Source organism: Xyrauchen texanus, chromosome 21, assembly GCF_025860055.1.
Source record: "Xyrauchen texanus isolate HMW12.3.18 chromosome 21, RBS_HiC_50CHRs, whole genome shotgun sequence".
Taxonomy (NCBI): Eukaryota; Metazoa; Chordata; class Actinopteri; order Cypriniformes; family Catostomidae; genus Xyrauchen; species Xyrauchen texanus.
The window spans coordinates 6,658,294-6,683,376 of NC_068296.1; the positions used below are offsets into that span (position 1 = coordinate 6,658,294).

Consider the following 25,083-nt stretch of genomic DNA (forward strand, 5'->3'; position numbering starts at 1 on the left):
TGTTCGTGAGTGCTCTAAAAACAAAAAGTCACCCTGAACAAACTTCTCTTATAGCACTCATGAATGCGCAATGGACATGGTCAGTAGTCAAGATTTTCACTTAAAACCTATTGTATGCCTTCAAAAGACTTGTAATATGACACATGAGTCACATGGACTTCTTTTATGATACTTTTAGGTCCTTTTTAAGCTTTATAATGAGGCACTATCAAGTACCATTAAAACATCTTTTGTGTTCCACATAAGTCACAAAAGGATACAGGTTTGGATCAACATGATGTTGAGTAAATGATAACACAAAAAAAATTAGGGTGAGCTATCACTTTAAGTGTGAAAATTTGTGTCTTTTTGTCCCTTTAGTAAACCTTACTCTGTAGAGTCAGTGAACAAACATATAGTTAAAAAACTCCATTTATAACCAACAGACAACGGTTTCTAAATGTGCACCACAGGTTCAAATTAAATCCTTGAGAAACAGCATTACATTACATTATTGGTGTGTGTGTTTGTGTGGCTCATTTATTCTCCACAGGAGTCGTTGGGGTGGAAACTATTTATTATGCAATGTTGGTGCAGCTGATGGTGGTGTTTGTTTGCTTTATTTCACTCCTTGTGTGTGTTTGTATGAGTATTGTAAGAGCACATATCAATCTGTCTTATTCCTTCTATTGTATGTTGTTCCTGTCATTTGTTTGTTTGTTTGTTTGATTGCATATTTGTTTGATCCAAATGTTTATCAGTCTTGTTACTTCTATTGTTCTGTCTGTCATTCTATCGTTTGTTCGTTCTTTGATTGTATGTTTGTTTGATCTATCTTGTTACTTCTATTATGTCTGTCATACTATTTATTGTTTGTTTGTTAATTTTGCTTTGGTAACTTCTAAGGTTAAAAAAGGCGCTATATAAGTGCAGACCATTTACCATTTATCTATCTGTCTCTCTCTATCTCATTCCTTTTGTTGTTCTGTCTGTCGTTTTATCCATCATTTGTTTGTTAATTTATTCTGTCCGTCCCATTCCTTTTATTCTGTCTGTCATTTTATTGTTTGTTTGTTTGTTTTATTGTTTATTTTGTCTGTCTCATTCATTCTTTTGTTCTCTCTGCCATTATATCTATCATTTGTTTGTTTGTTTTATTTGTCTGCCTCTTGTTCTCTGTTGTTTTATCTATTGTTTGATTGATTTATGTTTGTTTGTTTTATCTGTCAATCACGCTTGTTTAGTTCTGTCTATCATTCAATTGTTTGTTTGATTGTGTTTGTTCCTCATGTGTGATTGTAGCTATTATTTTGTTTAGTCATTGATTGTATGTTTGTTCATTCTATCTGAATGTCTCATTCCTTCTTTTGGTTCTGTCTTTTTATCTATCGTTTGCTCGTTCGTTTAATTGTATGCATGTTCACTGTGTTTGTCTATTATCATTCAATCATTATATCTTCATTTGTTCTTTCTTCATGTCTTCTCTCTTGTGTTGTGGTGTGTGTGCATGCTTATGTATGATATTTGAGAGTACCATTCTGTTGGAGGTGGTTCTTGTAATCATTGGCATGTGAATAACATTATTTCATGCGTGTGGGAATGTTTTCAGCAGTGTGAATGCACAGTTATGACAAAACCAGGAAGCTTACAATCTCTTGCACCTTTAAAAGCCGGAGAAACAAATCATTCTACAGTGTGCTGGACCCCTCCTTCCTGTCAAGGCTCTCTCACACGTTACGTGATATTACATCTCTCTCACGCATATGATCCTTGAGTGTTTCCTGAAGGCACCTGCCGTAACCCAGCGGCAGTGTGTGAGGGACGATAAACCTGCTGTATCCAGACCAATTTGTGGCCTGTCTGCCTGTCTCTATGTCTTTCTATGTGTGTGCTCTTGGGCCTTCTGGCATTTCCAGTTCACCCACAGCAAACAGTTTTACAAATCAAAGCCTGTTTCTAGAACACATTCCTTCCCAGCACTGTAGAACATGGTGGAAGAGAGGGAGAGGGGGAAAGCAGAGGTTTGGAGTTTTGTTTTTGCACGTTGAGGCCTTGGAATCTGAACTGGTTAACCTTTCCCAGCAGCTGCTGCTGTTTGAACAGTCTGTTGTGATCCTGCCATTATGCAGTCCAGAGAAAACAGTTCAGTACAGGTTTGGCCACAAGGGGGCTGAGGGTACGAGGACAGGAGAGAGGGGACATTGTCTCTTTCTTTCAGACCACCATACACTGTTGATCGTGTTTGGATGCAAAAGTTGATTGTGGATCAAAGGGGTCAATTAAATATCTGTCTGTCTATGTGTATATCTGTCTGTCTGTCATTTTTATCTATTGTATCTATATATCATTCTGTCTGTCTGTCAAGCATAAAATGTGATTTTTCTCTCTCTTCAGGCTCTGGAGGGGAATGTATATGACCATGTGAAGGACTATCTGATATCCTTTTGTCGGACTGAACTGGAAGCGTTTCAAGCCATCCACAACACCTTCCAGTTCCTGCTTGAGAAGTCCAGTCGAGTGAGTCATGAATACCCCCCTCCCTTTGCTTAGTTTCATCACTCTCTCTCAGTTTCCTTCTTGTTTTCCAGAAATGGATTCCCTCTGCCAACTCCTCATTATCATCTCCCCTGTGAAGACATACACTCACTCCATTCCTCTTTTGTGCTGACAAACACATCTGTCTGTTTATCATTTCACTGCCAAAGTGTGCCTACATTTTACATGCCATTTGTGTGAGCTATATGCATCTTGTTGTGTGTGTGTTAATACATAATAATAATAATAATAATGTTACTTTGTGTGTGAGCTGCCTTGCTGTTTTCTGCCTACATAGTTCCCTTTTAAGGCAGCATCCAAAATGATAATCGATCCTTGTAAGAGACTGATTTGGAATGCTCTACATATGCAACGCTGTGCCCTAACCTGGCGTGGTGCAATAAAACTAACGACTGTGACCCAAATGAGCAGAAGAACATTTTGTTTCTGAATATTTGGTATCTGTTTCTGCTATATCATGCTAGGTAGCTCTGCCCACCATAAAATCTCATTAGCCAGATAATGCATCACAAGATGGTCATGAAACATCAAATATATTCTGGTTGGCTGAGTCTTGGATTGTTTAGACTTTTATCAGTTATAACTATTTTTCTTATTTTATTTATGTATTTAATCTTGTTCTTGCCATGAAAATATCCTTTGGTGCTGATAGGGCATTAAACTAGGAAGGGAACGACATGCTGCATCAGTAGATGACACTATGGGAAATCCTTCCAGAAGTGATGATCTCTGAAGCTCTTAAAAATCATGCCAATCTATTGGCAGATGGCACCTGATGCTCTTCCCCTGATGCACTTGTCATCGAGGGCATATAAACCCTAGCCATTTCATCAGTATTCTTCGACTGAAGGGAAGAGAGCGCATCTCTCGGTCCCTTAACAGCGAGAAATCAGTTGTGCAGCTAGCATATGCAGCGTCTCATTCCCTCCTTTCAGGGAACCAAGTTTACAGTCATATATAAGATGCTTCCTTTATAGTTGGACACTTCGACACTGTAAGTTGCTGACGCTATGGGAACTTTATACAACGGTGCCATGATACTGATTTACAACATCAAACAAAAACATTGCTCTTCATACCAAAAGAGTCAATGATGGCAAGTCACAAGACCATGGCCAATACCAGTCTGCTTTAACTTTCCTTCTCAGCGAAGACTTGGGAAGAGAAGAAACCTCCAAGTATTAAAACCTGGCAAAGGTATTTGGGGAAGCCCAGCATTCAGCCAGACAGATAAACTCCAAGGACACACCCTTTGTCCAAGCCCTGGAGGAAGCCATGCTCTTACGAGCGCTGACTCATACGGTCAATGTACATTCGTAACGCTCTCACAGTTTAGAGCATGTGTTGTCTGTGTGCCTTTTCTGAATCAAATGGAGGAGGGGAGAAAAAGGATGAGGTTAGCACATGGTCTCTAAAGGGAATGGCCAAAAACTTGGCACATAACCTGACATGGGTTTTAGAATGGCATTAGACAAGCCAGGTCCGAAGTATAGGTGGCGACAACCCATCTGTGTCCACAGCTCCGGCCGAGGATGCCAGATCATGCATCGTGCCTGCAAGAGCAGTTCACTCCGAAGTGGAATTTTCCACAAGGGGACATCCAACAGCTCTACCAGCTCTGGATAGCTATCATGGCTAACAATAGTGTATCACCGGGAGATGTAAGAGAGCATGACGCCACATGTGATGTGGGACTCAGAGTTGGCCCATCATTGGAGAGGCCTCATATGTAATAAGCCCAGAAGGGTTACCCAAAACCCTCTGGAATTGTCACAGCAGAAAGGGCTACTCACGGCTCAAACTCGTCTAGCACCGGCATATAGATTGAGTGTGGTCGTTAGTCATACGTACCGATATGGCCTCGTAGTTGAGTTTCATACCAAGAAGGAAACTTTCAGACTAGCACCAAAAGCTCCAAATGTACAAGCAGCAGATCCACGTGTTTGCACGCTTGTTCCTTGGATTGTGCTAAAAGCAACCGGTCGACGATGTAGTTTAATACACGGATTGAGCTCCTCATAATAAATGTATGAGGAGTCCGGCACAAGAAAATGATGCTGTGCTTTTTATGCCCTCGATGGCCCACGCATGAGGGGCAGAGCATCAAGTCAGAGATCATCACTCCTTGGAGGAGTTCCCATAGCGTCAGCTACTGACTCTGTGTCGAAGTGACCAATTTGAAAGGTAAATTGCAATGCACCTGTTAAGGGCATGGTGTTAATGGGAAACTTTTAGCCAAGGTTAAAATCTTTTGAATATTTTTGTTAATGTGTTGTGTTTCTATGTCCAGGTAATACAAGACTTCAACCAGCAATTGTTCTTGCAAGAAAATCCTGTGTTTCATAAAGCACAAGACTTTCAGTTTCAACCAAGTGATAGCGATACGGTGAGTTTTTCCTGTATGCATATATTCACAAACAACACCTAGACTGTACCTTGATCATAGAATTACACGTGTACGAAACAATGCTTGACAGCAGGTCAATGTTTTGTCTGTTACAAGATAGCAAATGTTGTTATTCAGTTGTGGAAAAGCACTGTGATTTGAATATTACAATTTCATTGTCTTCACGAATTAAAGATTGCGGATGTATTTACTTTACAGTTTTAAACTGGTCTCCCAGCCTCAAAAAAAGTTTAAAGACCAGCAAAAACCCTCTTATGATGGTTTTAGCCCCTTTTAAGATTACTTTTTCAGCAGTGAAGGTGGAGAATCCACATCTGGTTTTCTCATAAACATCTTGGTTTTGTTATTCAGTGAGCCAGCACTCTCTTAAGGCTGAAAAATACACTACGCAAGTTCTTTAAAAAAAAAAGCATGTAAAGCACGTTCAACAGAGTACGTTTTGGCCTATAATCTGTTTACTCTCAGAGTTTTCATCTAAATTCAGTGTTTTATTCAGCATTAACAGCATCATCAACACATACCTCTCGACTGTGCTGAAAAAAAAGTTTCTTCACATATGTCATCGTCACCTTTTATTTTTAGCTCGACACATCTGAGGGAACATCATTTCTTGTTCCTGTGGTGATTAGGAAACATCCTGCTGTTTAAATTTCATCTGCTCTAATTTCGTCTGCTCTGCCTTTTAATCACGGCTCATTTTGTGAATTTTCTTTTTTTAAATGATGTGATCAAATTCAGCTCATTAAGCCTTTTTAACCCCTTTTACTCCTTTAGCTTATCTGATAGCTCAAGTTCTTTCAACTAGCTCTCTACCTTGTATCTGTCTGTATATTTATTTATTACTATCCTTTTTTTTTATATCTGTTTAGTGTGCTTTATTGGCATAACAGCTAACCTCACAGGTCATTCCTGTTTTGCAGCTCCTTTGGACCCTTGACTTTTACAAAAAGAAATTGTAGGTGTTGCTATTTAAGGAAGTATTTCTCTAGCTATATATAGGTATGACTTAAATTTTAAGGATAATTTGAATATTTACGCATTGACAAGATGACAGGGTGGAAATAAAGAGCTACGGTTAAACATTAATCAGTTAGGGATTGGGAGTTACTTTATAAAAGGGTGCCATCTTGATACAATTTGGACATCTCTTAAACATCTTTTGAAATGTTGATATCAAACCGATTGCAATTCATTGATCATTTTATAATTTTGAGGACGTAGCCTAACCTCAAAATGTATAACCAATACAAAAATATACAGTATTTCCAAGTTCAAAATGTTTGGGGGAAAAATTATCATAGAAATGAACAGTTTAAAAAACACCTGTTAGCGTTGCACCAGCTGTGCGTAAGGTCTCACTTAAGTTGAGACTTTACGTCCTTCACACTAAGGGCTTAGTAACTATTAGTTAGTTTGTAACTAAGTCAGTGCTTAATTTGGTTGCATCACCTGTTCTTAAGACCAGACTTGACTAGAAGGTCGAAATTTCTCCGTAAAGTGATGCGTATTTGCATAAAATGACGTTTACCTTAATTGATCCAATAAGCAGCCTTCAAATTTGTATACAAAAGTGTTAAACAGCCGTGAATTTCAATTTGGTCTTGTTCAAACCTTTTTTGCTCGTAACTGTTGTAACCGTCAGCTGTAATAAATTATGTCCCCGTTGAAATACGATACGTAATAAAACAAGATTTTATTAATGATATATTTAGCTTATGTAAATGGTAAATGGTCTGCACTTATATAGCGCTTTTTTTTAACCTTTAGAGGTTACCAAAGCGCTTTACACTGTGTCGCAATCACCCATTCACACACACACATTCACACTCATACACCAATGGTGGCAGAGCTGCCATGCAAGGCGCTAGCCTGCCATTGGGAGCAACTTGGGGTTCGGTGTCTTGTCCAAGGACACTTCGGCACGTGGAGTCGTGTGGGCCGGGAATCGAACCGCCAATCCTGCGATTGGCAGCTCTACCACCTGAGCCTCAGCCGCCCCATGTATGTAAATAACAATATTCAAATAACGGTTTATAATTAATCTTCTTTCCTTGCGTTTTTGTCCCGCGTGGGTGCAAGGTCCGTTTCACATATATATTAGATTTGGCACAGTTTTTCACTGGATGCCCTTCCTGACGCAACTCCCAGTGACTGGGGGACTCTCATTCACACATATGGGGCAATATAGAGCTGGAAAAATAGACATTTAATATCTATTTCGTATATGTTGAAACATGACACCGGGCGGAGTAGCCTACACAGGTGCACCATTAGATCAGTTTCATGCTGAAGAAGTACGTTTTTTTTATATAATGTTTTCTCCCGTAAATGTAAGGGAGTGTAAATGGCAACACCATCATACATGTTGAAAGGACTGAAGCCTTTCAGCCAAAGCATGAGTTTATTGATTTCCATCTTTAAACAGTGCAGATTTAATCCTGTTTGGTCATTTTCAAATTTTGAGGACATTAGAAAAACTTCTAAATTGGTAACCAATAACTACAATATTTCTGAGGAGGTTGGCAACATGCGTTCAAACTAAAGTAGCGTATCCCTGTTTATTGAATAGTGTTATTGTGATAAAAGAAAGCTAGCATATATTATTTACATCTTTAAATAGTGTGAGTTTAATATTTTATCCACATTAAAAATACATGAATGATGGAGACTTGAGGATGTACTTGTATATACTGAAGTAGCATAGTAGGAATGACCTAATAACATGTAACTGTATTGCCAATGCTTTTGCTCTCTCTCCCTCTCACTTTCTCCCTTCCGTCGTCCATTTATTGATGGATGCTGTATCCTATAGTCTAATTCTCCTCTCAGACAGCTCTAATGGTTGGTAGCTATTGTGTTTGATAACATAAACATCTCAAAACATCTCTCTCTCTCTGACTGCTATGCTGTTTCTAACCTGATCCAATTTTCCTGTCTTATAACACTCTGTTTCTAACCTTCTCCTAACCCCACTGCACACGTGTGAATGCTCATCTCTGCCCCTCTCCGGCTCAGACTCTGAGTTCAGTGCAGCAGTTGGTGGACATTGAGCCGTCGGCCGTCAGTGTGATGAGAATGACTCTGGCGCAGGTACACGCTGTCTGTTGGACTCACTTGCTCATCATGGATCAGTGTTGTGCAGCCTGTTGTCATCATTTGCATGTCACCCCGTGGACCCTGTGTGTTGTGCTGAAACCAGTGTTGCATTAGAACTTTTGTTGTAGACAGACAGTGATTCTTATTTCACTTGTTCTTGAGCCAAAATGGATACATTTTAAAGGGACATACTATGAACACACTATATACCTTATTCAGAGTAACAGTTTATGAACTTTCCCTGATAAAAATAACAGCATTTAAAGGTGCACTCAGTAATTTTTGTCTTTGTGTCACTTACACTGACACCTAGCGGCTTGATGCAGCATAATTTAAAATCAATATTTTTTTCAGGTGCAGTTGTAGAAATGTAGTATTCACAGTCGGCCGTGATTACATCAATCAATGAGTGAGTGTCAAATAACAGGATGGCTGCTAATATTAAGCGAGAAGTATTCATCTGGTCATGTGATGCTAACATGGCTGCCCCCATGTGTGACCCATTCCTTGTAGAATAAAACGGCTTTTATAAGGTTACTGACATGACTGGAGTCTTCATTTTAATGTGAATGCTCATGATTTCCAACATATATGGCAAAATTACAGTTCATGTCTTAAGGAAATTTTTAATTAGGAAAAATTACTGAGTGCACCTTTAAGGCATTTACATTACCTTACATGTTGTGAAGTAATGAAGCATAATCATGTATAGGCCCTCACATACCATAATTGACGACATATGGCCCTTTCACATTAAAAGCGACACAAATACAGCACTCTCCGTTAGCACATTAACGTCTTTACAATAGGTGGCGCTGATGAACAATCAGTTTTGCTACAGTACACTAGGGGGCGCAAAGCAACTTTCACCTGGTCTGCCCATCACTGATGAGAAAAAAAACTATTGAAAAAAATCAGCTCACTGTAAAAAAAAATGTGGTGTGCAAATGATCGTTCCCAGTGTGAAAGACTCAATTGGAATCCATTGTTTCTATTCAAAATTTTCAATAGCATTTGGTGTGAACTGGCCTTAAGATTGTGCTTGTAAACACACTCATTATTTCCACCAAGCACGCATGCAGAAACCGTCAGAGACACAAACATTCCAACACACTCCGTCTCAGAAAGCATCTTTCCGTGAGCAGAGGCACATGTTATTGATTAGGCCTTCTCTGAGCGGTTCTGGTCCATCTGGAGGCCCTGAAGACTCTCATGTGTTTCCCTGAACACTCGGGCTACACAGCATGCCTCAAACATGTACGCCACATCTGCTTCAGAGCACATGCAGAGGGAAAACAGGAAGACGCAAAACAGCTCTACAGGAGAGCGATGTTTGGATGCAAATGTATCTCACGTCCTTCTCTTTTGTCAGCTGTAGAGGGCCGATGTTGACATCAGAGTAACGTGGCAATATTGGGTGAAGACACTTCTGTTAAAAGGCTCAGATTGAGTTTGTATTGATCAATGTGCTGTCAGACTCAAAACAAATGTACACGGCAGCAATACGGGTTGCAGCATCAACAATACTACCAAATAGGGTTGTAACAACAACTGAATCATGTCTTACAATACTATAGCAGCTACATTTTCACAATATAGTGTACAATAGGGTTACATAATGTAAAAAAAAAATTATTTGAATGAATTTTTTTGGGGGAGTTGTATTTGTCGTGTGTGTGTGTGTGTGCCAAATACAAATCTGTTATATACTTATAATATTAGTAAAGGTTTTGCACACAAAAAAACAGTCATATTTATAAAAATGTTAAATTTTCCACCCTCATTCTGACCCTCTGTCAGAAACGTTTGGTGTTGGTGCTGCTTCTCCTTTAAGACTTGACAATATAGAACAACAAACACAGTTGGTAAAATAACTGAAACTAAACTAAAGAATCATTTGAATTTGAAAACGAAATAAAAAGATATCTAAATTAAAAACACAAAACTATACAAATCTTGAAGGATGTTAATCGATGGTATATGCTTCTGTTAAAGCCATCGGTCCATGTTATTTTTTAATTCATTTAGAAATGTTTTTTATAAGTAGCTGAATTCCTGGTGAAGAACTACACTACCCATGAATCCTGTAAAGAAAGATTAACCAATCAGGGGGTCGCAGCCAACAAACTGCAGCAAAAGATCCCAGCAGCGATGTCTTTCTGTTTTCCTACACCCTTTAACTACATATACCTTTCTATATCTCTAAATATTTTGTGACATACTTCAAATATGGTTATAATCAACAACTGTAAATCAGTAGTTTAGTCTTTTTCCATCATTTTATATTTGAATACATCATTCGCAATGCTTCATGATAATGTAGTTCATTCCCTCATTAAAGGCGTTATGTATGCTAGTCTTGCACCTTTGTCTTTTTGTCCGATTTTTTTGCTTCAAATCAAAGTTTATAATGTTGTGATTCACCTCTGAACTGGTTGGTTTGGTTTATGGATTAGAAATCTTTTATGAAGGATTTAATTAACTCCCTATTGGACAAATGAATGGAAAAAATTCTTCTGGAACAAAGATGACTGAAAAACCGGATAGGCACTGTTGCACTCCATTGTAGACTGTTTCAATTCAATTAAAAGAAAGTTTTCCATAGGAAACTGTAGTAGCTATTGTACATGCAACTGCCATTTGAAAAATACTGTTTAATGCAGAGTTTAAGAATCTCCTCACACTCAAAATGCAACCTCTGCTTATGTTGTTTTTGTTATTATGCTTCGAGATAAACAAGATAAACAAATGCAAGTGAGGAAAGGATAATTAGTAGAGGATTGCCTTGAAAGATGCCGTGATAGAGGGATTAGGGAAAGAGACTAAAATCCCATATTTCCTTTAGAAGACTTTATATGTATACATTTTATTTGTGCATGTACACACTCCACAGTGAGGCCCAAATCACCTCCTAAAAAGAGTTATAAGTAGCATCTCAAGTTGGTTAATTAATCCCTGTGTTAAGCAGAGAAGGATTGTGATTCAGGTTTGTTACCACAGGGGGTAAAATTTTCTAAGCCCGGTCCCTGGACCTGTGCTTTTTGGTTTTTCAGTGGACCCTTTTCACATTTCCGGGTTTGCAACGTGGAATTAAACGATAGCAGAGTCATCATTGAAGAGAAATTCCTCATAAAATGTATGTTATCAGCAAAGCAAGTTAGGTGGAGGTTGTGTAGTGACACCGTAATCTCCATTGCAGAAGTGTTGTCTTGTTTGCTAGATTTACTTGCGTACAGACGTCATCAAACTGTGTGAAAAGGATCCAGTGTGAACTTGAGTTCACGCTTAACAGTCTAATCTTAGAGCTGTGATTCAGGTAGGTGTGTGTTGCTGTGGTAACCAATCCTGTGTGTGTGTTTTAGAGTCGACAGCTGGAATCAGAGACGGGCACCACCGAAGAACACAGTCTCAATAAAGAGGCGAGAAAATGGGCCACACGTGTTGCCCGTGAACACAAAAACATCATCCATTACAAACGGGTGAGAGATGCACACATTCACACGACTCAACAACAATTAAACTCGAAAACAAAATCCATTACAAACATGTGAGCGCAAAACAGATACACAGATCTGCTGTAAACTGGTGAATTACATACTCTTAAAAAAAAAAAACATCCATTACAAATGCTTGAGTCACACAAGCAAGTAATTAAAAACAATTATGTGACTTTGCAACTGACCACAAACAGGATCATTATCATTACAAATGACTGTAACATATGCTCCAGTTTTGACACATGAAAGCCAGAAATGTATTCCAAGATACTCTACGCAAGTATGTCAACAACCGCAAAGTACAAAAGTTATGCAAGTTACCACAAGGGGCGCTATAACATGCTGTGGCATAGGTTGTCTTCTTCTACGGAACGTTTTTTTATTTCAGGTGAACTACTGTTATGGCGTAGTAACCGTTTGAAGAGCAAGTTAGTTAAACTGTAGAGATATTTATAGATAGATACCTGAATAAAAACATCAGTTTTAAAGGCATAAACGTTTGAAGGTATCTCTGTCGCCCCCTAGAGTTCTGAGATTTGTTACCGACACAGTTAAAGATAGTTGAACCGCGCATTTGCGGTGCATTGGCTAAGAGTTTGTGCCCTCTTTTGTGTACTTGCGTAAAGCATGTTTCTGGTGTGTAGGTCAAGTCTTGATCCCAAAATGTGAATCATAAAGAAACGTTAATTGTCCTGTGTAATTTTTAGATTAACCGCAGTATGATGCAGTAATACTGTTTTTATGTTTTGTTTTGTATAGATTAGTTGCTTGATGAGCTAATTAAATTGAGCTGAATTACAAGAATTATTTTTTTAACGGCAGACTCAAGAGGAGTGTGAGGCGCTCGGGACTCCGCCCACAGAACAGAGCCGGAATGAGCTGGAATTCCGAATAGAGGAAGCAAAGGAGAACATCCGCAAAGCAGAGGTGATGTTTTTGTGTGTGCTCCAACCTGCTTAAAGGGATAGTTCACCCAAAAATGTAAATAGTCATCATATACTCACCCTCATGTCGTTCCAAACTTGTATTATCTTTCATTATTCCGTTGAATGCAAAATTAGAAATTGTTCAAGGAATGTTCATGCTGCTCTTTTATATACAATAAAAGGGAGATGTAAAGTCATGTGGATTACTTTTATGCTTTGTTTTGCTATTTTGGAGCTTGACAGACCTAGTACCCATTCACTTTTTGTATGGAATAGAGCAGCTCAGACATTCTGCACTTACACAAAGAAAGTCATATAGGTTTGGAACAACATGAGGGTGTGTAAATGGTGACAGAATTTTAATTTTTGGGTAACCTGTCCCTTTAAGTGATTGTTTCAAACAAAATGTGTTTTCTGGTGTGTCAGTTCTGTAAGAAATCACCTGAATGAAGCTGTAAATGAGTTTGTATGAATGAATCTTGTGTAGTAATGCATTTATTTGAGGATCATTTAATTTGTTTATGTGCATATGAGCAGTATAAAGCCAAAACAAGACAGAAGCATTTTAGTAATAATGTGATTTTGTCCCAGACGTCCCTTTCTTTCTCTCTCTGTCTGCAATGAATGCATTTCCTTTCCTTGTGGAGATGCGTTTGCTCTTGTGCTTGGTTCAGAGTCAGAATGTCAGTCTCCTTGTCTAATCAATGTGTCTTCTCTAAGATGCTGTCTTCTTTCCAATTACTGAAAGCAGCCACAGCGCCCTCTGCTGGCCCTGGCTTTGACATCTGTTATAACTTACAGGGATAATTCATCCAAAAAATAAGCATTCTGTCATCTTTTACTCACCCCCATGTTATTCTATACCTTTCTATCTTACGCAGAAGACTTATATTCCCATAAAAGCATACTGTTTCCAAATTCTGTTAAAGACAAAATAGCACCATAAATGTAGTCCATATACCAGTAGTTCTCAACCTTTTTGACTCCAAGGCCCTCCATTGTTGGAGAAAAGTCCTCCAATTAGATATTCATATTATAAGGTTTTGGCAAGCAGTGTGGGGCCGAGCGGCATCTGGGCAGAGCGAGCATTCCAATGAGGGGCGGTGGGCGTATTTAAGGAGAGGAGACAGCGGCAGACAAGTGAGAGACGCACAAAGCTGATTGTGTGTAGTGTTGAGCTGAAAAGCCACCAGAGTTTGTGTAGTGAAGCTGAAAAGCATAACATAATGTGAATCAGTGTGTTATTGTGTGCGACTGAAAAGTGCAACAATAGATGTCTACGTGTTTTGTCAAGCCGGCCCCAGCTTCCTCCTTTCCTTAATTTTTGCAAAGATAAATCTATTATAAGTAGGGCTGGTATCGTTCCAAAAATGTCGATATCGATACCGATACCAATACCTTGACTTCGATACCGGTTCCTAAACGATTAGGACTTTTTCGATACCAATTTTATGAAATCCATTTTAACAAGATTACAAACATTACTTAAAATCAGTAGTTTTGAAGGAAGCTCTTTGGCAGGACGCTGAGAGGATGACTGCACCGGCTCTGTTTTCTTGCAGTCGAAGACGGAGCAACTTTCTGCTCTTAAGTTTATTCCGTGCACTGTCAAGTGCTGCATCAGATTTGTCATGTTGCCGGTCTTGGCAGCAAATATTGCATTGCGTGCTGTTGGCATCGGGCCTGGTGAAATGTAGCCACACTTTTGATCTTTTCCACATCTTTTACATCTATGAGGTTGGGCGCATACACACTACAGCCTCACGTGTGAGCCGCGGCGGCTCTGGGCGTAACCGGAGTAAACTAGCGTTTTTCCATGATGCCTAAACACAACAATCACCGGCACTTTTAGATTTGGGAACATCTAGCATGCTACATGCTTATCACTGACGTTGACGAGATTAACCCCTTAGCTATTGAAATTTGGTACCGAACGACAAAATATTTTTCGTTACTCGATTGTTTAGAGGCAATTCGGTCGGTGCCTAAAATGTATCGATCTCAATACCCAGCCCTAATTATAAGCTATTTTCTCAGGTACCTCTTCTGTAATGATGACAAATCTAGTTTTTCAAAGTTTGTTTTGGCAAGAAACTACTAGCGTAATTAGATTAAAGCAAATTGTCATGATACATGTTGTGATTCCAGACATGTCTAGAACTGTATGTTCTTCAGAAAAATCAAGCTGTTAAAGGGAGTTATTAAATTTTTGGTTTTGTTTAGTTTTTTGCATTTTCAGTAAGTTGAATTATAATAATTATATAAAAATTATAATAATCTACCTTATTTTAAATAATTGAGATCTTGAGGCCCCCTGGTTGAGAACCACTGGTCCATACGACTAATGGCGAGTTTACACTACGCGATATTAAGCACGATTTTCGCTCGCCAACAGTTTTGTGGAGATTGCACTGTATGAATTATCAAAGACGGGATTTTGAGAGAAGCACCAACGCGTTTCCGATGTGAGCGAGATATCTAGGATGTTAAATATCTGAACCCGTTTGCGATTCCAAATCGTGCAATGTGAAATATGTTTTGACTGAATACAACTGCAGCGTTGACCTACAGCCAATGAGAGAGCAAGAAACGGGGCACGGATGGGAGGAGTCCTGATGTACCTGCAACAAAACATCAACTAGCATTGCTGCGGTATCAAGAAAGTCTCATTGGACTGAAGAAATGGAGGAAAAATTGGTGGAACATTGGCAGGAGCACCAGTGCCTATTTGATGTTTCATCTGAACTGTCCCACAACCGGGTTGAGAAAGAGAAGATTTGGAGAGAAATTGTTGATTTTTCAGTTGGAGGTACTTTTTCATATTGTAACCAATAAAAATATATGATTAAAAACATCATATTCTGAAATCCATAACATATGATCATGCATATGTTTTCGTATCTCGTATCATTTCTTGCGTGTACTCTGTTGTGAAACGTAATTTGGAGTCCAGGCAGTCGTCTGGGATTTGTCAATAGTGAAATGTTTTGTAATGTGTTCACCCCTGTCGCCAATTCGTTGTGTAATTTGAAAACTCTACGACTTCCATGACAAGACAGACAGATGTGTAATATGAACTGTACCATGATTCGACATCTTTGAATGTCGTGTAGTGTGTTGGAGGCATTATGCCCCTCATTCGCTCAAGACTGCTTTCTTTGTGTGGGGGAAAAAAGCACCTGAGAAAATCTGTTAAACTTTTTTTTTTTTTTTTAAAGAAGAATAAAAGTCACATGGGTTTGGAATGGTAATCCTTTGGCCAGAAATGAATGTCACCAAATGTTATGTTGTGATGCTAAGATTGTACTTTATAACAGTGTTTAGTAGTCTATTATGTAGCAGATCCAAACTGCGAAAATTGCATTATAAAACACCATCTTTGTTTTTCCTTTTGAACTTTGAGTCTCTGAAGCCAGCTTGTCTAAATTCCCTATTAGTTCTTATAGACCATTAAATATTTAATAGTGCCATTAGAACTAATGGAGAAAAAGGAAACATGGACAACAACAAACACAATATGTAATATAACTAGAAGTGCAGTTTGGAGATGTTAACCTTTCGTTTGGTACTGTCTGTAGTTTAGAGAAAGTATATTCATCAACAAATACAATAAAATTATAATTGTTCTTTATTTTTTTCGTTTGAAATGTTTCCCCCCTCCGTATTGCTGAAATAAAAGACTGTTTAAAGCATGTATAGTGTTTCTATTTACCAATGAAAGCTGTTTGTTGTCTGTGAGTGGAAATGGGTTAGTCTTCAGAAAGTCAGTTTGCTTCTTGCCTAATAATGAGATTTGCTGAAGCGTTCGTTCTGCGTGGACAGCTGTACACCCCTGAGATCACGGGAGACGGCTCACTTGCTATTAAGAAGAACAACGTAGATGTTCACTGCTGAAAGCTCTTCTGCATGTGTCGAGATATTGAGCTTTAGTGATGTTTCACTTGCATTCACAGTGGTTTTTTGAGGTGCCTTTAAAGCACTTTTTTTGGTTAATACTTTATTTTATTTTTCATTTTTAATTCAAATCAGCATAAATTGAATTCATTACAACAAACACTACCATGTTTTATACTTGTGTATGTTGTTCACATACAATGCAATGAAAATTTTCTCCCCGCAGTTTCGCCACTGGATTAGAAATTTGTGTTTAAACTCGCATTCATGCGAGTAACGCTAACCCGCGAGTATTCCCCCTTCTCTTCCGGAAAAGGACAGGAGGAGGGGCTTCTACGATTTGGTTCAGAGTAAAGTACAACCAATAGCTGGAATCAAGTAGACGCGCATATTTTCATATTTTTTTTTCGTCCGGTCTCTGTACATGTATGATGCTGTGTCATACAATTCTGGGTGCCCACACACCGCTACAACAATTTTTTTTTCATCAATTTTTCCAGATTTCTTCTGCTACTACGTCAGTACGTCAGTGACATCCGGATAATCTCAATGCTGATAGGCTTTCGCGACAACGCGTCATGCGAATTTCTCGCTCGAGTTGAAAAATTGCACGTGTTCAATTCGCGTCATTCGTTTCATTCACTCAGCCCGCCGTGAATTCGCATCCATTCTCATCTTTGCATTGACTTTGTATGTAATCGCGCCGTGCGAAACGCTCTTCGCGTTGTATGTGAATGCACCATTAGAATTGTTCTTTACAAATGTACTTTACTGTTGAAATAATATATCATTCCATACAGGGGTTGAATTGGGTCAGAATGGTCCAGAACAACGTTTCAGCACCTTTAATTAAAAAAAAAATGTAAATACAGTTTTCTCAATCAATTTCTTGTTTGCTCCTTTTCCTGTAAGTCTTCATTCAACATCTTATAGCATCTTAGTTATTTCTTTTGATTTCGGGGTGATGTATGATGGGGCATTTTCATGAGATTCAGTCCTTTTGTCCAGAGATTTGAAGTACATTCCTTTAGCCATTAAAAAAATATATCTCTTTTTCACTCTTTTCTGTCTCTTTCAGACAGTAAAGCTGAAAGCAGAAGCGCGCTTGGATCTTTTGCGGCAAGTGGGCGTTTCCGTAGATACGTGGTTGAAGAGTGCCATGAATCAGGTGATGGAGGAACTGGAGAACGAGCGCTGGGCAACACTGCCCACCCTCACCACCCATGATCTCTCTATTTCAGTGAGTACCTGCTTTGAGGATTGTATTTTACTTTCTTGTGTTGACATACTGATTTTTTTTTACAAAAGGATGTTGAGGAAGGACATATCAAAGAGCTTAACCTTTTTTTTTTTTTTAAGTTCTAATACATCTGGAGAGGGGCATCTGTTAGCATTCACATTCATCGCAGTTGCTTGGCTGACACTAACACCCTGTAAGCAACCTGGAGACTGATATCTTTGCTTAATTTGCTTTCAGTTCTGGAATAATATTTATTTCAGGCAGTCACCTGAGCTTTAAATATGACTGATCACTCCATTTTGAAACTGCTCGCAGCTGCCAGTAAAAAAACATCAGTCTATTTCACGCTATTAAGAGCCCTATATTATCCATAGAAAATACCCATTATCTACCATAATGACATTTTTGCAGTTTATTTGTTGTTAGTAAAAAATAGGGATGTACTGATATGAACATTTTTACAACCTATGCAAACAAAAATCGATAGGCCGATACCGATATTTTGCCTCTTACCTTATTTTGTCATCAGTTCACTGTTTTACTTAGGAATACTTCTAACAATAAACAATTTCAAACAGATCTAATATAATCTAAAGTCAAAGCCTGCTGGTTTCAAAGTCTTTTGGATGTTTTCCCTCATCATTTATCCTATAGGTAAGTGCCGTTTTCAAAACAGTCACGTCCGTTAATGCCGTTTTTTCTGCATTAAATAAAAAATTATTCTTAGGGTTGCCAACCCTTCTACAAATTGTGGCTTTTATTATTTCTGGATTTTTACATTTAAATTCACAAAGTTTCTACAAGTGTGTTACTTATTAATCATAAATAAACTAAATAAATCATTTTTCATATTGGAATTTTCATGCTTATTACAGATATGCCGATGGTTTCAAATTGGTCAATAATTGCCTGATAAATATTTTTAGCCGATTACATCGGTGCATCCCTAGAAAAAAAACATTGAATCAGAATGCATTTTTGAAGACCATTAAAGGAGAATGCTTTTTACCCACATAATGAAGTTATTACAGAGACTAACTGGCAAAACTAACCAGACAAACCATGACCCGAATTGTCAATGGTGGGCGAGTGGACATTCAAATTTTTGAAAACAACTTTTTGACTCTAAACTATAATCGTGGCCTAAAAGCCACAAAACTATTTGTTGTGTTTTGAATTTTTTTAATTAGTTATTATTTGTATTTTATAAAAAAAAAATTGTAGATGGGTTTTATTTTTTGTTTTGTTTTTAGGCTGTTGTATTTTCATTCGTTTCACTCTATAGCTCGTAAAAAAAAAAAATATATAGTTTTAACATTTATTTTTAATTCTAGTATTTATGGGCAGCCATTCTTTATTTATCTCTTAAATATGTTTAATAACAATTTCTAGTGTTATCACTATCTATTGTCATTTCATTTGTAAAGATTTCAAATTTTATATCTCACTGTGTATTCGAAACAAAAATGTATTCAAAGTGATTTTATATTCATGTACATTTTACGATACATTTTAGTTTTTTTTGTTTGCCGACTTTTTATTTTTTGTATCAAAAATTATTTCAGTTTTCATTTTTGTTAACAAAAATAACATGGCTTTGAATGACATCCCAGACGCCCAGTTGATTGAAGTTAGTTCTCAAACACAAGCACAGTCACCCCTCAGAACAATGCCAGCCTCCCCACTCTTTCCTTCCTGAGTGTGTCTGTGGTATTGTGTTCACACAAGCCTAAACAAACAGTTCACACACATTACACATGCCATGGCGTCTCCGGGCATTCAGCGCTACTGATTACGACCCTGCCAAAAACCACCTACATTCCCTGTGCCAGAGGCCTCCCTGGACACCCTGTGACACCCATTAGTGTCAAGCTGAGCTTTGAATTTAAATTAGTATTGGAATACATACTGGAGTAAACCACAGGTGTAGTGTGCATAAAGGTAATTTATTAAAACCTTAATTAAGGACAGCAAACGTGTGAAGTAATCTACAGGAGTTTAGGTCACTGCACTCTTCAGATTGACCTCTGTCTGTGATTTAATATTCAACTCACATCACCCTGCAGCACAGACAGAAAGAAAGAGAATGACATGGGAAAACAGGAAAGGTAAAGAAAGGGGAAGAGAGAGACGGATAATGTAGGGTGACATCAGCTTGGAAACAAAAACATTTTTTAAATGAAAGAGTCGATAAATATGGTTGGTTTAAAAGACCTGTCTGGAGAGCAAGCCTTGGGTGTGCAAGTGAAGCAAATGCAAAGGTTATATCACCAGGCTTTAAGATAACTGACCTCAATGTGCCTTTCTGATCTCTGTATTTCCTAATCATAAGCTGAGGTGTTGTTTTATGTCAGTAAAGTGGGTGGGGCTTACAGTCACCACCCACCACATCACCAGTTACATATTACAATGTCCTCCTCGCCAGGTCTGTGGTTTGTCAACATAACAATGACAACTCAAGCTATAGCCACAATAGAATATTCTCTCTACTTTCATTGACTGACTTGGGTCAGTTTTTAACCTTTCTTGTAGCCCTTAACCAATCAAAAGCCTTTTATGTCAAACATCTGTTATGTTTCCAAACACCTGTGTAGGCATGAGTGTCCAGTGCCTTTGTTCTTTAAAAAAAAAAAAAAGAGTCCTTCTATTCCCACGTTTTGTCTCCTGGGAGTGGGGTCACCTGATTGACACTAAACCAATTAAATTGTCCATGCAGGCAGGTGGGTAGAAGCAAAGAAGTGTTCACACCTATAGAACTATAGAACCTATAGCACCTAGATTTCTGAAGGGTTTGCACACCGTTTTGAAGCATTTAGTGGTTTCGGATGAGTGTACTGTTTTTTTAGTGTTATGTTAGAGATGTTTGTTGTCCTGTTTGATTAGACGACGGTGGATTTGGATAGAGAGGAGGGAGAAGAACTGGAAGAGAACATGGAGACGTATGACGACAGCAGCTCTAGTCCTTCAGGAACCTTGAGGAACTATCCTCTCACCTGCAAGGTGCTCTACTCCTACAAGGTAAAAGACAACAACCCATGCAACACACTTACTGTCTTTTACTGTCTTTTTAGATTTTACTTAATTACACTGTCGTGCTGTTGGGAAAGCAGACTTTTTTTTTAACTTTGTCTATACCTGTCTCCAATATGTTTGCTTCCCTGACCATATACAGGGTTTTTCATGTGCTGAAAAAACATTGACCGTACTAGGCTGTTCTGTCATTTTTTGCTGATTTCATTTTTGTTGTTATAAAAATGGATTCCTCAATCTGAGTGGTTCAAAACTTGGTGACTTTATTTAGTTATGCAATCTGAACGGAAAAAAACAATTGGACTTCATTCAATGGGTCTAAGTGGTCATAAAAAAATATGCAGCACGTTGGATGTTAGCGGTCAAAATTGACCGACCATAGGAAATGAATGGGAAAGACCCTAACACAGGGACGGATTATGACTTGCAAAGGCCCCGGGGCCAATTATCTCTAAAGGTACTCCTCGTTTTCATTGTTGATGGGTTTTCCAGCTGGGGATCGCCAAACTGGATCGCACAACCTTAAAGCCCCCTTCGCCCAATACATGAGCACATATACGTGAGGGACAGTCGATATTTTACATTGGTGTGTATAAATGCGTATCGTTTATAGTGCATGTGCTGTTCCCACTGTACTTCCAAAAATTGAATTATTTCTGCTGTGTTGATTTGTTGGGCTCCATAATATGACTGTTATTTGGTCCATTCACGCACATGTGCACTCTTCAAACACCCATCAGAATGCCGCTCATGCGTTTACATGGCCACATAAAGCCACATTCTCAAGGAGAAACCTACATGTGTTAAACCGCTTTCTCGTAATCCCTTAAACGGTGTAAGGAAATCAGCGTTTTCCTTTACGTGACATTTCAGATCGCCGTTTTCTGCTAAACTGCTTCAATAAACCGTTTTCTTAAGTGCATGTAAACGTGGTCCATGTGTTCATAAGTGATATGATAGGTGTGAGTGGGAAACAGATCAATATTTAAATCCTTTTAACTATAAATTCTCCTCCCTGCCCAGTAGGTGGCGTGAAGCATATGCATGAAGAATGCGAATTGCCAAAAACAAAAGTATAGCGGGGGGGTAGCAGCAGACAGACACTGACACAAACACTTAAAGGAATCATGGTGTTCAAAAACGCAGATATATTGTCTCCTTTTCAGGTGGTTGATGCGACATATTTTCCGACACACGCTGTCAGTCCGCTGGTGGGAGTGTGTGATGGGGGGGTCGACTCCAAAAGAGTCGATTCCTCGATGCTGAATAGCCCCAGAGCTGGGGTCGACTCCAGCACAGGAATCAACTCTCGGTGTTGACACTGTTATTGTGTCCGAAATCACTCACTTGAGAGTGTCTAATCCCTATAAAAATGATATTTTTGCTGTTAAGTCGAGTAGATTGTATATTTTTTATATTTTAAAGAAAACCTGGAATCATACACCCCTATGCTCACCTGCGTGTGCGCGCATGTGTCTGCGCGCATCAGGGCGGAACTCAGAGAGCAGAGGAGAATTGTAAATGCGTGACCATGTAGAGACAGAAATGACATGCCGTCATTTAAATCAGATAAATAACATTAGGGCTATTTAGTTTATTTAATAAAATAACAAGGTATAGACCTGTTCTATAGGAAAGGTAATCTTAAATTACTTCTGTTGTGATCTGGCGCTATATAGAAAATCAAATTAACTTGACCTTCGAGGGGGGTGGGGGGTACCGTTGGGGGGTCACCTTTAATTAGACTCCTAATAATTTTAGTCATTTGTAGGAATAGCTGTAGGCAAACAAGCCCAGTTTATTTTCTAATATCAAACATCATTTGAACAGAACATACAGTATATTAGAAGTACGTTCTTCATAAAATTTACTACTCAGACAGTATGAAAATTTGACACTTCTTGCTCTCACTCTTTCTCTCTTGTTCTCTTTCAGGCTTCTCAGCCAGATGAACTAACAATTGATGAGCATGAGATGTTGGAGGTTATAGAAGATGGGGACATGGAGGACTGGGTTAAGGTAAAACAAGCAAGCACGCCTTTTTCCAGCCTTGGTTTTATAAGATGTTCAGAAGTGCAGTCCAAAGTGGATATATGTGTTTTGTATACCAAATATTGTCCTCCAAAGTCAGAGCTGAAAATGCGATGCAGATTTTTTTTCAGGCCTGCTCATAAGTGACTATTGCAATGCTTGTCATATATGATTCCAGGCGCGGAATAAGTCCGGTCAGGTGGGCTACGTTCCAGAGAAATACCTGCAGTTCCCCACCTCTAACAGCGTACTGAGCATGCTCCAGTCTCTCGCTGCACTCGACTCACGCTCACACACATCTAGTAACTCCACTGAGCCTGAGCTGGCCTCAGGCAGCTTCAACGGAGACAGCAGCAGTGAGTGTCTTAAACACACACACACACAAAGTAAAGTAGATGCCGAAATGTTCCTTCTAGCCTACTGTGGAACTTTGTATTACCATGGTACGATGTCCACAAAACCATGGTAATGCAAAGTTCAACAGGAGGTCAAAATAAACATTTGGGCCACTGCGTTGTGGCCAATTACAAAACAAATTCCCCATTGTCATTGATTACCTGATAATATCATGTAAATTAAACATTTTAAAGCCTGGAAAAGTCATGGAAATTAAAAGAATCTTCAAAGTCATACATTTTCTAGCTGTTTTTAAAAATAAAATTATTCTTGTGAATGTGATCCCTATAAAAGGAATTTTAAAAATCCTTGTCCAGAAATGTATTCAATGAAATAAATGGAAATGAAATACTGAAAATACTTTGGTGCAAAGGGATGGAAACCCTTTATGGTAATACCAAGGTTTTTGGACATGTACTGTTGTAATACTGTGGTTTTCTTTAAAGTACCTTGAAGTACTATGTAAATATCATGATATTTGAATTTAAACGAATGAATATCTAATACATCATTATATCATGGTACCACCAGATTGCTTTTATATTAAGGATTAAGTTGTAATTAGGACGTTTTTAGAGCAACACCTCAAAAAAATCTAACTATTTTCCCACCAATTAATTACAACTTTCCATCCGTCTTTGTCTCTCTCAGTGAGTTTTGTTAAGGCCATGTACGACTATGAGGGTCAGACAGAAGATGAGTTGACGTTCCCTGAAGGCGCCATCATTCGGATCCTCAACAAGGACAACCAGGAGGATGACGGCTTCTGGGAGGGCGAGTTTAACGGGCGAGTGGGCGTCTTTCCATCCGTGCTGGTGGAGGACCTGACGGCTTCAGAAAATGGTGATGCTCACTGTGGAACAGACGCACAAGTAAGACCAGCAGCACTCACTCTGACCAGTGTAAACATTTTGACCCTGTGTCTTGTATTTCTGAGTTGGTTTGATGTCTGGTATGCATGAGTTGGTGATTGGTACAGGCGTGGCTGCTTCCTTCCTGTAATTATCATGTTATCCGGTGTCGGGCTAAATCAAAGCCCATTTCAAAATACTGGTCCTCTTGGACCACAGTGGGTAGCTGTTTATATTGCCTGATCAAAAATGATTTAGTCTTTCCTGTTATAGCTGAAAACATAAATAAAGTCATAATTAAATGGTACGTCAATGCAGAAAATATCATTATAATATTTTAGTTTTGCTGAAAATTACATTGTATTCTTTTGATGCCTATAATTACAACAAATGTTTACTACATCTAATGTGTCTGTTCATTGGTTTATACACTTTATCTATTTGTCTGTCTGTCATTCTATCCTTTCATCCATCCATTCAGCAATCTATCTCTCCATCCATCTATCTCATCCATTCATCTGTCCATCCATCCATCTACTGTATCTCTACATTCATCTATCTATCTATCTATCTATCTATCTATCTATCTATCTATCTATCTATCTATCTATCTATCGCTCTTTTCAATCTATCCATCCAATCCATCATCTATCTCTCATCCATCCATCCTTTAGTCCATCTTTCAATCTGTCTTACACTTTTTTTCTATCTGTCCATCCATCTACTGTATCTCTCCATTCATCCATCCATCTTACAATCTTTCACTCATTCTTTTTCTTTATATCTATCTCTTTCTTTTCAATCTATCTATTAATCTTTCTTTTCCATCATCATCCTTTGAAAAGAGAGATGGAGAGATAGATAAATAAACTGAAAAAATCAATCTATCTATCTATAGTGTATATATCTCCATCCATCTATCCATTCATCCATCCATCAATCTCTCCATCCATCCATCCATCCATCTACTGTATCTCTCCATTCATCATCTTACAATCTATCTTTCACTCATGCTTTTCTATCTATCGCTCTTTCTTTTCAATTTAACTATTACTCTTTCCAACCATCATCCATTGTTTTTTCAGTGTATCTATCTATCTGTATGTCACTTGTTCTTTTCTATCTATCACTTTCTTTTAAATCTAACTATTACTCTTTCTTTTCCATCCATCCACTCTTT

The 25,083-nt window shown here is 38.4% G+C and overlaps 1 protein-coding gene across 3 annotated transcripts in view; it reads left to right on the forward strand.

Annotated features, from left to right (window-relative positions):
• LOC127661635 (F-BAR and double SH3 domains protein 2) overlaps window positions 1–25,083 on the forward strand; it is a 111,020-nt gene that overhangs the window by 80,921 nt on the left and 5,016 nt on the right. For 2 of the 3 annotated variants that reach the window (XM_052152436.1, XM_052152438.1), the window contains 10 exons: window positions 2,374–2,496; window positions 4,826–4,921; window positions 7,958–8,032; window positions 11,401–11,517; window positions 12,358–12,462; window positions 17,434–17,595; window positions 20,479–20,613; window positions 22,561–22,644; window positions 22,835–23,012; window positions 23,704–23,924. In XM_052152436.1, the coding sequence (XP_052008396.1) occupies window positions 2,374–2,496; window positions 4,826–4,921; window positions 7,958–8,032; window positions 11,401–11,517; window positions 12,358–12,462; window positions 17,434–17,595; window positions 20,479–20,613; window positions 22,561–22,644; window positions 22,835–23,012; window positions 23,704–23,924 (1,296 nt within the window). The remainder of the gene's footprint in view (window positions 1–2,373; window positions 2,497–4,825; window positions 4,922–7,957; window positions 8,033–11,400; window positions 11,518–12,357; window positions 12,463–17,433; window positions 17,596–20,478; window positions 20,614–22,560; window positions 22,645–22,834; window positions 23,013–23,703; window positions 23,925–25,083) is intronic. The other variant, XM_052152437.1, reaches the window with a different exon arrangement.